This window comes from Letharia lupina (assembly GCF_014066315.1).
Source record: "Letharia lupina isolate WasteWater1 chromosome Unknown contig_26, whole genome shotgun sequence".
Lineage (NCBI taxonomy): Eukaryota > Fungi > Ascomycota > Lecanoromycetes > Lecanorales > Parmeliaceae > Letharia > Letharia lupina.
The window spans coordinates 409,888-424,384 of record NW_023502995.1 but is presented as its reverse complement, the minus strand read 5'-3'; the positions used below and the strand labels follow the sequence as shown (position 1 = coordinate 424,384).

The window sequence follows — 14,497 nt, the reverse complement described above, 5'->3', positions numbered from 1 at the left end:
GTAACAAATTTCGCAAAAGAGAAGATTCAATATGGCCTCTGAACGATATCTCAAGTTCCTACTCTCAGACGAATACGATCCAGCCGGCGATAGCCCATATAAGTTTCGCCAGGATTACGACCGACTAGCAGAGCATCGCGATCTTCTGCGAAATCAGTCCAACGCCAAAGAACAAACGCGTGCGACAAAAAGGCAGGCAGAAGGCCAGTGTCCTGGCGGAGGTCTATCATTAAGACACTCTGAGCTGACAGTTCTGTAGCATCCGCCGCAGCCTCTGACATGCAGGGAACACGATTCAGCGTACTTCCTGACAACGATAACGGTTCCACGATCTCGCCTTCAACCAAGCAAAACTTCTCAGCCAATTTTACCATCGCCCAGCTCAAAAGTCTCACTAAAGATCAGCGTAAGGCAGAAGTAAACAAGGTCAAGAGAGATATCCAGGCATTGAAGAAAGAGAAGAAAGCGAAGAAGGACGCGGCAGCCGCGGAAGCAAAGGAGAAAAAGGTTCGAGAAGAAGCCAAAAATGAGGAGAAGCAAGAGGAAGCCAAAAAGGAGGACCAAGACGAGGCAAGCGAGTTGGATCTTGGGCAGGATTGGGAGAAAGTCAACCGCGCTGGCAAGCGATGAATATGCGACAGGATCTTAGAGCACGTGTGGGATAGACGCATGCAACCCGACTAGATGCACTACTTTTTTTCGTCTCAAGACTAGATTTCGTTCTCACGCACCAAAACGGAGAGCAGAGGAAAGATCTTTAATCACATAAACATTGAAAGCGATTCAATTGTATCATACGCCAGCCTGCCCGACTTTCCAATTTCTTTGAAGATTGTCAGGGCAAATCCCTGCCAAAGTTTCTGCGGCACACCTCTTTCAATTGACCGCCAAAAATAAAAAACTAATGTCCCAACCTTCCCATATTGATCACCTACGTGAGTACCACAATCTTCCCCCCAGCAGTATTCTCCTCCATGACCCGATGTGCCTCCACAATCTCTTCCAACCGAAAATTCCTCCCAATCTGCACCGGCAGGCTCCCATCCCGCACCTGCCCCAGCAGCTTCTCCAGCGGCAACGCATGAAAATCCTCCTGCTCCCCGCCATAGAACGCATACGTCGCCCCATCCGGCAACGCATCATCCGCACTATCCGCATTGTTCCCTCCAACCACCCCCACCTTGACAAACCTTCCCACCTTTCCTCACGCAGCGAACCGAATCCGTGAGCGTTGACCCGACCAGCTCTAGGACTCTATCAACGCCAGCGGGAAAGATCCCCTTCACCTTTCCAACAACGGACCCCTCGTCAACAACAATATGATCAACGCCACTAGCGCGAAGCAACCCCTCCCTATCAATTCTCCGCGTCGTCGCCAGCACAACCAGCCCCTGACTCTTCGCGATCGCCGCCGCCACGAGGCCCACAGACGTCGTACCGCCCCGGATCAGCAGCGTTTCGCCTTCTCGGATGCCCAGATTCCGATTCAGCGCACCCCACGACGTCTGCAGCATCTCCGGCAGGGCACCGAGGACGTTCCCACGGCAACTCCGTCCGGACGGCCCGCGCGTACTCCGCCTTCACCAGCGTAAACTCCGCGTACCCGCCATCGACTTCTCTCCCCAGGCCGCCCATGCACGTCGCGACGACGTCGCCCTTTTCGAACTCGCCGCCGGGCGCTTCGTGGACGAGGCCCACGGCTTCGATGCCGAGGATGCGGGGGAGTTTGACGTTCGGAGAGTATCCGAGACGGGTGAAGAGTTCGGAGCGGTTGAGGCCGAAGGCTTTGATTTGGATGAGGACTTGGCCTTTGTTCGGTGTGGGGATTGGGCGGGTTTCGAGTTTGAGGGATCCAGGGGGTCCGGGGTGGTGGAGGACGACGGCCTTCATGTTGGCCATCTTGGGCATTCGGAGCGGAATGTGAGCAGATTGGGCTACTCCTTTTTCACGGAGGAGAAACGAATGAAGACAGCGACCAACGGGCTATGAATACAAAAGATGAATCGCAGGAATGGGAGTTTCAAACCAGGTCTACACCTAATCGCATTCAAGACATTATATGTACCAAACATGTCTCCTTACTGGGAGTGGGGTTGCTTGCCTAAGTCCTTGACTAAGCGTTGTTGGTGGCTTGCCAATGCTTTTAAAGCCGACAGACATGATTGGTCGAGTGCTGGGAGTGCGCTAGACATGATCAATGGATCTATACAGAGCAGCAAATAATAATACAAAATGCAGCGGATCGAGAACATACTGGGCGGGGAAGTCGATTCATGACTTGTGGCGTGGCTGGCTTGATCAGGTCCACGAAGTAGCGACCCGAAGAAAATGCATCAGGAACTACCGCAACATTCTGGTCTTGCTAGATCATTTACCTCCGTTTGCGTCTTCGACACAATTATTGCAATACAGTCTTGACTATGCGATACGCTTACGATGGGAGGAGCTCGCGTGCTCTCGTCGAGGGGTATATCTCACACGCAAATTCATATTCTAGACAGGTGGACCCACCTGCCGATTTGTGGATTTACCTCAAAGTGGGCTGAAGGGACGAACTCAGCGAAATGCTGGCATGGCGGCCTCGGAGAAAAGGGGGCGATTCGTTCAAGTCATTCATCACCTTGCGGTAGTAAAAGAAACCGCGTGAAGGGCCAATCAAACTGAGCTTCATATCTTCTGGCAGGAAGAGCATACTAGGGATTCTGGGATATCAATGGCAGCAACCACATTGTAAATCGCTTTTATCCCGCTTGAAAAAAATAGCATGGTAGGTGAATGGTCGTGATCAGCGCGAACTGTAGCTGTCGCTCAGTAGCGGTCGTCGTCGTAGCTCTCACGGTCATCACGGCCTTCATCAAAAGCGCCCTCGATGTCTTGAGGAATGTCTTCAACTTCTTGTACCTAAACAGAAATCATCAGCAAATATTTGGCAAGTCAAATGCCTAAGCGCAAGCGCACCTTGTCCCCAGTCCATCGAGCGGCGTCATCCGGAATATCTTCAACTTCTTGTACCTAAATGGAAATCATCAGCAGATACTTGATAAGCGACGTGCCTAAGTGCAAGCGCACCTTATCCCCAGTCCATCGAGCGGCGTCATCCGGAATATCTTCAACTTCTTGTACCTAAATGGAAATCATCAGCAAATACTTGATAGGCGACGTGCACAAGTGGCAGCATACCTTATCCCCGGTCCATCGAGCGGCATCGTCCACAAAGCCATCGTCTCTGTATTCGTCCCTGCGGTAGCCGTCATCGCCGTATCCATCATCTCGCACCACGGTTGTTCCATTGTAATCTTGGCCGCCTCCGTAGCGGTCATCATCGACGATAGTCTCGTTCTGAATGATGGTGTCATTGCCGCGACGATCATCGTAGTTGTCTTCGTTGACGATAGTCTCGTTCTCGATTACGGTGTCGTCTCCACGGCGGTATCCACCACCATAGCGATCGTTATCGTCAATGAAAGTCTGATTCTCAATGATTGTATCCCCACCACGGCCGCCATACCCACCTCCACCATATCCACGACGTTCCTCGTCTCCATAATTGCGGCGGCCTTCGAAGTCGTCTTCGAACTTATGCTTGTCTCCCTCCCAGTGCTCCTCTATCATGAGACAAAAGTGTTAGTCATGGTGTCTCGGAGGCGAACACAGGGATAGGCAAGAGCCGTATTGAACATACCAACTTTGTGGCCTTCGTGCATCAACAATGCTCCTGCAGCCAAACCAGCTACTGCTCCCCCAGCCCCGTATGCCAAGTTATGGTTTTTCTGCTGTGGAGCCTGCGTGATCACTTCCGACTGCTGATATGTAGAGCCCATGGGTCCCGGCCCAGCTGAATGCACCGCGGTGTACTGTACGGGGGCTGGAGGTCCACGAGGGGGGTCCCAGCTGCGTTCACCGGTCCTTTGGTTGATGAAAAACCAGCGGCGATCGGGGGCGTCCCATTCTGCTATCCAGCCAGGAGGAAGGTTATGATTGGGGCCGGAAGGAGGGGGGCCTTGAAGAGGGGCAGGGGGACGGTTGAAGGTACGTTCGCCTGTACGCTGATTGATGCTGATTCGAAGTCAGCATCTCATGATGAAGAGAATGTTGAGTCTTGGCTCATGTCTGAAGAGCAAGTGCCTCCAACCCAATGTTTCAAGAATCCATTTGAGGATCGAGAGAGGGGATTATGAGTACGTACTAGAAGTAACGGTTATCTGGCGCGTCCCACTCTTCGATCCAGCCCGGCGGGAGGCCATTGTTAGCATTCTGCGGTGGAGCAGGGGAGCGATGAGGTTGTGGAGAAGGTTGGTGGGGTGGGTAATAACCCTGGCCTTGGGGCTGGCCTTGGTGAGGGGGACCCGAGGCCTGAGAGCCAGGTCTTTGCTGATGGGCATATGCCTGGGCAGCTTGATTGAGGTAGTCCATATTTTGATGAAGGAGGAAGTAATGAAAGAGAGGTGGAAAGATGGGGAGGAAAAGAAAGAAAGAAGGAAAGAAGGAAAGTGACTGACACTTATGGAAAAGGAAGGATGTGAAGGCTGTAGTGGAATGAAGCAGTTGAAGCCAGCTGAGGTACTCTAGTGAAACGTGGACTGACTAAGCACTAGGAACCAGCACTAGAGTAGTTAGACTTCCACCACTTCCTATTCGGCAGCAGCCTTAACACTGCCCCGTCGCTAAATTTAGAACTCTACCTTATATCCTCTTTCGCTATGAACTTCGACTTAGGCATAAGCATTGCTGTTTGGTGGACAAGGTAGGTCACCCCCTCTCACTGGATCCAATGCCATCTCCTTGTAGTCTCGGGTATCATGCCCCCATAAGACAATCGAATACTGTTTTGACTGAGTCATGATCAAACGCTCCAGGAGAGATACGGGGAAAGAAGAGGTTCCTATCATGCGTATGACCATATGCCCCAACCATTGGTACTGCATACTTGGTAAAAAGGACGATTTCTGCCAGGTTCTCGCCAGAGGTACCGATTCCTGGTCTTTGATCTTTAACAATACTGTGAAATCATGCGGAATACCTGGTCTAGTCCTCTTACACTTTTCAGCTCAAATATATCTTGTTCCGCGCACGTTATGATTGTTTGAGCTCAGTGTCCGTGGTTTCAATGTATCTACTATAAAACCTAGCCACCCGTGGAGAGGTTGCTGCAAGAATCGCGTCGCCTGCTATTCGGCCATTTACTAGCGCGCTATTCTCTTCTGACTGTAAAGACAAGCATCTTATCGTCAGGCGTACTCCAAGGCAGGCTCAATGTCGCTTCCGTTGCCTTCTCAGCTCTCGCATCTACCCTCAATTTGCTCCCAGAGGCAGCTCCAAGGTCTTGCCAGAACTTGTCGAAACTTTCAAGGCCGTGTAGAAAGAAGGCCGTATCATTGGATAGGCCACGTCGCTCTCCTCCCTTCAGAGCGCCGGTAAGATGGGTCTGAGCAAGATTGATAGGTCTGGGTATGACTGTGCTTAGTGCCACTTACCAGGTCAGTAACATGCGGGATTACTTGCTCAGGTACAAGACCGGAGTACTGCTCTAATAGTGCTTGCGCCTGAGGTGGGATCTCGGCCGTTTCCCTGAACCACTTCGATGTGTCTACAACATTGTTGAGTTCTTCAGAGGCGACCTGGACGCGACCGTCATTATCGGCTCTGCTCTCGTCGTCAGTGTTACTCCTGAGACACTTTTTCTCAGCCGTGGTTCGTTATTTCTGTTTGATGTGACTGTTCGATTTATAGGTGGAGTCTCATGTCGACTATTCTGGTATGTTGTACATATATTCAGAGGAAGCGCGTTGATGTCTCGTATTTTTTTGAAGGGCGGTCTGCAATCTCCGCTTTTCCCTATCCTGTCACTGGCTGCAGCGCGTTGGTAAGCAGTTCACCGCTGCTGAGGGCGTGCCGAGCATCGCCAGCCTTGTGCTTACGAAGGTGCACGATTTGTCGCCGGGACCTACCAGCATCCCGAAAATGGGTCCCTGTGGCGTGCTGCAACTGATGACAAGGTAGTCAGACAACCTTGAAGATGCATATGAAGGCCGAGTTCATGCATTTCGGCGTTTAGGAATGTACGGATAACACGTGAGGCATTTGACAAGTAGAGATGCCGACGTCCGTAAGCACAGAGTTAGTACTAATCGATCCTTCCGTTCCAAAGCCACCAATCTGATTGCCGCGTCTCTTTCACTTGCGCCGTCCAGCTCACGGAGGGTCCGAGTCCAGTCGACAGGCTAGTTTCTAGAACAATCCTACACAGAACCACAACTGGTCCGCCCCACTCACCTACTCAACCCGATTGCTGCTGTCGCATTCCATCGAGGCCGCAGAGTTCATGGCCATGTCAGAGGCCGATTCAAGAACAAGTATCCTCAGCACAACTCTCGTCGTATGACCCAGCACGCCGACCACCGGTGAACACTCGCACGCATCTCGTCGCGACGACACGAACCTACGAGACACAAGGCTGCTTGCAGGTAGCCGACTAATTGAACGCAGTGAGGATCGACTACACAGTGCTCCTCGTCAAAGTAGCCTCAATCACAGTCATCTCCTACCTAGCTCTTTGCTGGTGATGGAGATCAAGCTATGCGCGCTGTATACCCGGTCTTGCTGGCGCGGGCGGGTCAGGACCCCAGGGGACTTATTGATTCCATTTGGTTAAGGAGGTAAACAATTTTCATCCGCAAATCCTAACACTCACTCAAGTAAACCTTCTGAGTGCTATACAAAAGCGAGAGGAGAAAACTCAAAGAAAACTTGGACCACAACTTGTCCGCCAACAACAGTATGAACGGCTGATACCATGGCATACTCTGCTGCGATGTATTGAAGCAAGAGCATTTCCATACCAATCATAACCAAAAATACCCGCCCTATCACCAATAAATCCAGGCTCATAATCCCGTAGCCTCAAAACCAAGATCCTACCTCAACTGGTACCGATGATAGCGGAAAAACTCTTCGATGAGCTTCCTGTCAGAAATCGGCGTAAAGCCACGGGCCATATGGTTCAGCGCCTTGGTGAGCTCGGGTGTAACGCAGCCGAGTTTCGGCCGGGACTCGAGGCCTACCGTGGTCTTAGATTTGCGAGCGGCCTTACCTTTGGGTTTGGGGGTGGGGGTGGAGGTGGGTTCGTACTTGACGGCGGGTTTTGGGGTGATTTTGTTGTCGTACCTGGTGACGGCCTTTTCACATTTTGGGGGCGCGGGTGCCATGGTGCTCACCTGGTGGAGAAGTGACTGGATTGAGGATCTAAGAATCTGATGGTACGGTATATGTGGACTTTGAGTTTGTTGGGAAATTACGTGGTGGTGTGAAAGGGACATTTGTCTGCGGAAGCGGTATTCGTGGGAGGTTGAAAGATTGGAGTACTCATGGACTTCATTCCCACTCCTCTATGTGTATAAGTTTTGCTCGTATCACAGCTTCTTTCTTGATCAGTTCCCCTTTCAGGCCTACCTTGATCGTTTCGCTAGCGGCAAAGTCTTCGGGAGAGTCTTTGTTTGCGACGAAGAAATCGCATGGGATAGAAGGCTACTGCACTTAACGCACAATAATGAATGATAAAGAGATTGACAACCGAGATGGAAGTGTACATGCGACGGGAAAATCCCAGGAACAAGATTGCTCATCGTCCTCGGGCTGCTGGGGAGCCAGCTTTTTGGCTCCGAACGGTCTTATCCTTTTGCTCAAAGCCACGAATTAAGCTCTCTCTGTTGAACAGCGCCTGCTTTCCCTACGTCAGCATTTTGTCCGGTTTGCTGATCTTGTACACAAGCCATCATCAAGGCCAACGGCTGGCAATGCAGATACCTTCCGACCTCAAACTTCGCTCGTGTCACATGTAGGTTTGGCAGCAACCTCCCCGATTGCATGCTTTCGCTGTTAAGCTTCCTTGGCTGAGTCGATGACTGGAACACCCAGACCCTGCGTGACTAGGAAGATCTGACCTCCGGACCATCTGGCAAGACCTTTTTTTTCATTTCTTCGTCAGGTTCTTAGAATGAAGAAGGAGAAGAGATGCAATTTGAGGAGACAAGGGTATAAGTGGGGGACGATGATTAGATTAGAGCATTAGTTGCAGCGAAAAGCTGATCTTCGGTGCTCTGCCTTGAATACATATTTCTTTGCTAACCCTAACCCTAAGATATTAAGATTCACACTTGGTTTTCGACATCCGGTAGCCTGATCGCTAAGATGCACCTTACATATGGCGCACGTGCCTCTGTCGCAGATCAGCGGGGCACAGTCACGCCACTGAAAGCAAAAAAGAGGCGGAATCTTCTCCTGAATTCCCCTCTCCTCCAATCAAATGGCGTTCCATCGTCAAGTCTTGCCCATGGCTGGGTCACGGCTATGTGTGATAAATAAGGTTAGACTAGCTAGGGCGCAGAAAAGGAGAAGAAGACAAAAGGGGAGAAAGCGGCGTGGCTTGAGTTTCGAGGAGTTTCGAGTCCGGACGTGATGTTTGAAGCGCCATTTGAAACCTAACTCCTGCAGAATGGCGGCATCCTTTGGAATTTAAATGAATGAAATGTCTAATGGCCGTATAATTTGAACAAATCATCATCATCATCATCATCACCACCACCACCATCATCATCATCAATTGTCCATGTTGAAACATGATTACGGTCTCCTGCGTCTGGATGTTGAAAGACCGTGCCATGGCTTGTCTTTTGAAACCCTGCAAGATCCTCTCTTTTAATCCTTCAGCTTTCCTCCCTGCACCTCAATTAATTACATCATTACAGTATTATATATATACCTTAGGAATTGTATAACAATGACGGGCAGATAGTTCGCGGGGCAATGCATTTTAACTTCCACCAGTACCTTGGCTTGAGAGTCTATTTGATTCCCTATCTCTAATTTCTGATACTAATTTCTGATACATCAATACATAAGTGACTTCCCATGTCAGATACAGTTTGATTCTACTCCGTATCTACCTTTTCCGCCCAAGATCGAGCTTGGTCTTGGAACCTCTGACTTACGCCATTATCATTTTGATTAAACCCACCATTTCCTGCCCTCACTCTCTTCTGCATCCTGACCATTCTTATTGTCTGACGCACTTCATCTCCGACAACATCGACAATAACAACATGTCCGACCTTGCAATTACCATCTAACCCCAGCATCTTCATCAACCCAAACCATGTCGGGGCCACCCAGCATGCCTGGCCCGCCGCCGGGACTCAATCTGCATGACGACCAAGGCGGCAAGGTATTGGGTACCATGATCGCGCTCATCGCTCTTGCCTCCACCTTCGTTATCTTACGTCTGACCTCGAGGCATCTGGCTCGTGCTGGCTTCTGGGTGAGCTCCATCATGTTCCGAAGCGAAAGGAAGTTCCACTGACAGATCCGTTGCATGATAGTGGGATGATGTGCTGATAATAGTAGCATTGGTACGCTGCCGACTCTACTCTCCATACTTACCCACATTGCCATCTAAACTTCGGCGGACAGCTTCTTGCCATCGCCCCGTGCATCTGTAGTATTGTCGGTAAGTTGGATTCTCCAATTCCGAGCGAGCATACAGGGGAATGTGATTGACGATGAATCTAGCTGTCAAACACGTTGGTTTTGGCAAGCACATCTACGTCTTTGGCAAAGCGGGTGCCATGGAGGCTGCCACAGGCTATTTTCACACTCTCTATTTCTTCCAGCTCTTCTTTACCTTGGCCACCGGTGCAACCAAGCTTACCATGTAGGCCACTCTTTAATCATCAAGTCTCACTACTAAATTTCTCGTTTGCTGACCGACCTCCTACTTCTCTTAGACTGGCATTTTATCGACGCATATTTCCAATTGCAGAGCTGAGACTCATCCTGATCGTCATGACCACCGTCGTTGTTATGTATACCACGGCGGTCTCCACACTCATCATCTTCCAATGGTACGTAGCCCTAATTCAGTTTCCCCCGGGACTGACTGACATATCAGCCGTCCGATTCGGAAATTCTGGGAATTTGAGTTACCTGGCTATTGCATAAACCCCAAGAACAACTTGGCCGTATCAGGGTCCGTCAATACCCTACTGGACTTCATGATCGTTTGCTTGGTAAAATCGGTCCAGTCTTTATGATAGTCAGTCAATTTCTGACCTCTCGTCAAGCCCGTACCTCTGCTGTGGCGTCTGCGGACTTCAACACGGCAAAAAAGTATCTTAACCGGTATCTTCCTCACTGCAGGGTTGTAAGTCCAGATAACCACTTTGCGCCCTCCATCAAAATCTTCCGCTCATCGAAATGACAGTGTCTGCATCGTCAGTATTGTTCGAATCATCAGCTTCTCAAGAGCTGACCCATCTGACGTCACATGTAAGTCTCTCGTGCCCAGGATCTTTCTTCTTACAAAATCCCTTGCTTTTCGGCTGACGCCCCATATCTAGGGAACTTTGTCTGGGTCTCAATCTGGTCTGCTGTGGAGCCCATAGCGGGGATTCTCGGGGCCGTAAGTATTACTGTTATCCCCCATCTCCAATTTCAAGCGCCGCTGACTCGGAACCCTTCATAGTGCCTCCCATCGCTCCGCCCCCTACTCACCCTCCTCCTCGACAACAACGCCTACCGCTCCTTCGCCGCCACCGCCTCTCAAACCTTCCAAAGCACCACCACCACCACCTCCTCCTCCGTCCTCAAGAGCAACCAATCCAGCCGCAAGAACCGCGACCCGACCACCTTCGCCCGACTCAAAGAAGAACACGACGGCAACGCCCCCAAGACGCAAAGGCTGCCGTGGCGGGACCCAAAGGGGCCCCGGGTATACGACCACGGAATGGACGGGCACAACGTCACCGTGTACGGGGGACGAGGACAACAGGCCGACGGCGACGGCGTTGAAATGGAGCGGATGAGCGACGTGGAACCGCCGCGGGGAGTCATACGGGTCAAGACCGAGATTTTCCTCTCGAGCAGTAAGAGGTTGGACTATAATGACCGGTTGTACTGACAACAAGCTGCTGCGTGGGTGATCATGGAACGGCGTTTAGGCCCAAACGGGGTTGTATGAGGTAAAGGCGTTTGGGTTCCGAGACGCAACATGCCCAAGGGCTGGCTGTGCAGGCACACGGTGAGGGTTAGGGTGGGTAGACATGCGACATGATGACGAAAAGTACCAATATAGTCTAGGGAAGTGAGGGGGCCAGATTTCATGTCCATAGCTGGGCACGCTGAAATTTTAAAGAGTTGGACAGCTAGCTGATGCAACCAAAATCCCATAATCTCAGATCTCCACGACTAATCCGCCAGCAACAGCGATTCGCCGTGACCCAGAGCTCGGATGTCGATTCGAAGCACTGTGACCGCCGTGCCTCAAAAGCCACCAAACGGCCTGGGAAGTCGAATCCCAGACGCAAAGACACATCCTTTCCTTCCAAATCCCCGCGGAAACATCTAAAGACAGTGACACACCGGCACGACACAACGACTGGCTGTCCTTCCCACTATTTCTCCCGCACAGGCACAATGCATGAAGCAATGCCGATCGAGACGGAAGGCCCAACAGGAAACCCCGAACAGCCGGTTGGAAAACGAAGCCCTCAGACGCACATTGCTCGATCGGCCCGCCTCGCCTGCCACGAACCGAGATGCTTCAACCCTTCAAGCCACAAGAAATTCAACACATGGAAATGCCGTTGAGGAGGTAATACGCCATCCTGCGGCATATCATGCAGGGATAACAACAAATAAGTGAACTCAACCCAAAGTCACAACGCGACGCCCGAATCCCAATCCCCGCGATTCTCTCTCCGCGATGTCCGAATATTTCCCACGCACGACCCTCCACCGCTCTCCCACCCATCCATCCTGCCAGAATCCCGCATGATCCAAACGCTAATCGCGATACAGAGAAGCTTCCCATCCATCGCGAATAGTCAAGATGGCGAGGATTTCCAACCAAACAGAACAATCTCGAGCGGTCTTATCAACGATAATAAGCGCGCTCACGTGGACGTTCGGGGTCGCGAGCCTGTTATTGACACGACAGCTCGTGGAACAGAAGCAGAAGACCGCGCTGACGATTATCGACCGGGCGATCCCAACTGCAATGGTTAAATCTCCAAATGGTGACCTCTCTAATTGAATTCCGGGGTACGGGATCGGTGGCTATAGTGATGACGGATGGGTCGGGCGTGAACCCTCCGCATGCTCAGTAATTCACACACTTACCCACCGATGGCACCGCCCAGGTGTGCAATAGGAGCGTTCGGTCATCCCGCCGAGACCGCGACGCCGGCTGAGCTGAAAGCTCTCAGCGAGGGAAACCATCTTGACGAATGTTGGAATTGGACGGACGTTAGGCACCGCTCGATTGTGATAGATGTGATGGTATAAGTATGGTTATGCGCTCACTACGTAACAGACCACATTGCTGGCTGTTGATCATCCAGCGTCGTTCAGTTTAATCACATTGCATTGTCTTTCTCGCCGTTACTCACGGGGATTCCGCCGCAGCACGATCCTCCTTCAAGCAATCTTAGCCTGCACCTCCTGCGTATACTCCTGTTGCGTCACCCCAGTCTTCTCACCCGCCACATCCCCGATACCCTTGTGCTGCGCCTTGACCTCCTCAATCTTCGCGTCCAACAGACTGTTCCCTGGCTTTGTCTTCCACGGCTTGATCGCCCCTTTGCTGAACAACATCTCGATCTCCTCAATCGTCTTGCCCGCCGTCTCCGGATAGGTGAAGAACGCCTGCACCGCGGCGCCAAAGCACAGTACGCCGAATATGATGAAGAGTTTCCAAGAGATGTTCTCAAAGGCGGGCGGGATGAAGAAGCCGATGGCGAAGTTGAAGAGCCAATTGGCAATGGAGGCGAGGGCCATGCCTGTGGCACGGGTCTCGAGGGACCATACTTCGGCGGCGTAGACCCAGGCGATAGGCGCCAAGGTAATGGAATATGTAAGCACCAGTAGATAGCAGAAAGCGATGACGGTGTTTGCAGGCGGGCCAGTCACCTGGACCTTGACGCTGAGATTCCCACTGAGACCGTTCGGAAGCGGAGTGCCATAAGAGCCCAGTACACCCCCAACGACAAACATACAGATACCCATACCGACGGCCCCGTAAATAAGGAGGGGCCTACGGCCGGTCACATCGATGAAGAAGAATGTGGCCGCTGTCCCGAGGATGAAGACGGCGTATTGGATCCCGGAGGAGATGAGTCCGATGTTTCCCGTTAGGCCGGCCATGTCGAAGATATAAACTACATAGTAGGTCATGACGTTTGCGCCGGAAAGTTGTTGCCAGGCTTGCACAGACATTCCTGCAAAGGTACGCTTCCACATGCCGTTTTTGAAGAATCGGCGCCAGCCTTGTTGACCAGCTGTGAGAAAGCTTGAGTTAGTATATAAACTATTAAGACAATATTGGTATAAACCCAGCGTTAAGGAATCGGGTTTCCACAGGGTTGTCATAACAGAGGGCGGGACATGGAAGTCGTAGACAATGAATCTGATGGATCCTTACCTCGCTCAGCCGCTAGGATGGTGGTGATTTCTTCCCACTCAGCCACTACAAGCGGATCATTCACATCCCCGCCAGCTTGAATGCGGGCAAGGATCTTGATGGCCTCATCGAGGCGTCCAACCTTTGCAAGCCAGCGTGGAGATCTCGGTAGAAACGGAAGACCAGCTAGAAGAAAGACACATGGGATGAATTGAATAGCCCAAGCAGTCCTGAACGAGTTCGTCCCAGCGATGAATGAGCAGCCTAGCGAAGATTCTTGGGTCAGCACAGTATCCTTCAAGGAACTCCAGGCTTCTAGCAGATGCCGGAAGTCAAACCCAGCTGTCCCGAGAGCATAACCAGAACATAGATCGCAGCATCAAGGCAGGTACAATGAGTAGGAAGCAGCATACCGTATCCAGCAAAATACATTATAAAGATACCCCACTCAATGGCCCACTGTTGAATGACAACAATAGAGCCTCTCCTCTCTTTCTTCGTGATCTCGACCAGATACACTGGGACCTGCGAAGACGTGATACCAACGCAGATACCGTTTATGAAGCGACCGGCAACCAGCATGCCAATACCGTTACAGCCCGCTTGTATAGCGGTCCCAAGCAGCCACCAAAAACAGGCAAAAGCGATGGCGTCACGCCGTCCGATGCGATTGGATACGGGACCTGCCATTATGGCACCAATCACTGAGCCGCCAGCAAGGGCGGCACCAATGCCACCTTGAGTAGTACCGGAAGGATTGTTAAAGTAAGCCACATATTGCTTCGTTCCAATGATGGCGGAGATGGAGGAGATGTCGAAACCGAAGCTAGGAAGTATGAGCCAGACCTTATTGGAATGGGAAGAGCATGAGGAACTTACAGCATGCCGCCAACCGTGGCGATGATGGCCAGGAAGTAGACATTGTATATTTTTGGCATATGCATGTTGGAGAAGAGTGAGAGATAAGTAGTAGTGCTGAGCAGAAAGCCACAAGCTGTGCGAGGCTTTTCGAATGATAGAGACAATCCAAAAGAAAGGGAAGTGGTG

The 14,497-nt window shown here is 51.3% G+C and overlaps 6 protein-coding genes across 6 annotated transcripts; 2 read left to right on the top strand and 4 right to left on the bottom strand.

Moving 5' to 3' along the window:
- Positions 1-31: 31 nt before the first annotated feature.
- On the top strand, positions 32-630 carry HO133_006783 (uncharacterized protein; the record flags this gene model as incomplete). Its single annotated transcript, XM_037297680.1, has 2 exons — positions 32-221; positions 260-630. 2 exons carry the CDS (start codon positions 32-34, stop codon positions 628-630), a joined length of 561 nt encoding a protein of 186 aa, XP_037147116.1.
- A 301-nt stretch (positions 631-931) lies between these two features.
- Positions 932-1,899, bottom strand: HO133_006782 (uncharacterized protein; the record flags this gene model as incomplete). The annotated part of the gene is made up of 3 exons (XM_037297679.1): positions 932-1,180; positions 1,218-1,578; positions 1,604-1,899. The coding sequence occupies 3 exons, from the start codon at positions 1,897-1,899 to the stop codon at positions 932-934; spliced, it is 906 nt and encodes a 301-aa protein (XP_037147115.1).
- A 909-nt stretch (positions 1,900-2,808) lies between these two features.
- HO133_006781 (uncharacterized protein) lies at positions 2,809-4,413 on the bottom strand (the record flags this gene model as incomplete). Its single annotated transcript, XM_037297678.1, has 6 exons — positions 2,809-2,901; positions 2,959-3,012; positions 3,070-3,123; positions 3,181-3,605; positions 3,683-4,056; positions 4,187-4,413. The coding sequence occupies 6 exons, from the start codon at positions 4,411-4,413 to the stop codon at positions 2,809-2,811; spliced, it is 1,227 nt and encodes a 408-aa protein (XP_037147114.1).
- A 778-nt stretch (positions 4,414-5,191) lies between these two features.
- Positions 5,192-7,205, bottom strand: HO133_006780 (uncharacterized protein; the record flags this gene model as incomplete). The annotated part of the gene is made up of 3 exons (XM_037297677.1): positions 5,192-5,425; positions 5,475-5,667; positions 6,919-7,205. The coding sequence occupies 3 exons, from the start codon at positions 7,203-7,205 to the stop codon at positions 5,192-5,194; spliced, it is 714 nt and encodes a 237-aa protein (XP_037147113.1).
- A 1,946-nt stretch (positions 7,206-9,151) lies between these two features.
- On the top strand, positions 9,152-10,951 carry HO133_006779 (uncharacterized protein; the record flags this gene model as incomplete). The annotated part of the gene is made up of 10 exons (XM_037297676.1): positions 9,152-9,313; positions 9,375-9,404; positions 9,466-9,502; positions 9,565-9,706; positions 9,780-9,896; positions 9,944-10,061; positions 10,116-10,195; positions 10,256-10,320; positions 10,392-10,453; positions 10,517-10,951. 10 exons carry the CDS (start codon positions 9,152-9,154, stop codon positions 10,949-10,951), a joined length of 1,248 nt encoding a protein of 415 aa, XP_037147112.1.
- Positions 10,952-12,468: 1,517 nt separating this feature from the next.
- HO133_006778 (uncharacterized protein) lies at positions 12,469-14,394 on the bottom strand (the record flags this gene model as incomplete). Its single annotated transcript, XM_037297675.1, has 4 exons — positions 12,469-13,328; positions 13,472-13,714; positions 13,864-14,276; positions 14,330-14,394. 4 exons carry the CDS (start codon positions 14,392-14,394, stop codon positions 12,469-12,471), a joined length of 1,581 nt encoding a protein of 526 aa, XP_037147111.1.
- Between the last annotated feature and the right edge of the window lie 103 nt (positions 14,395-14,497).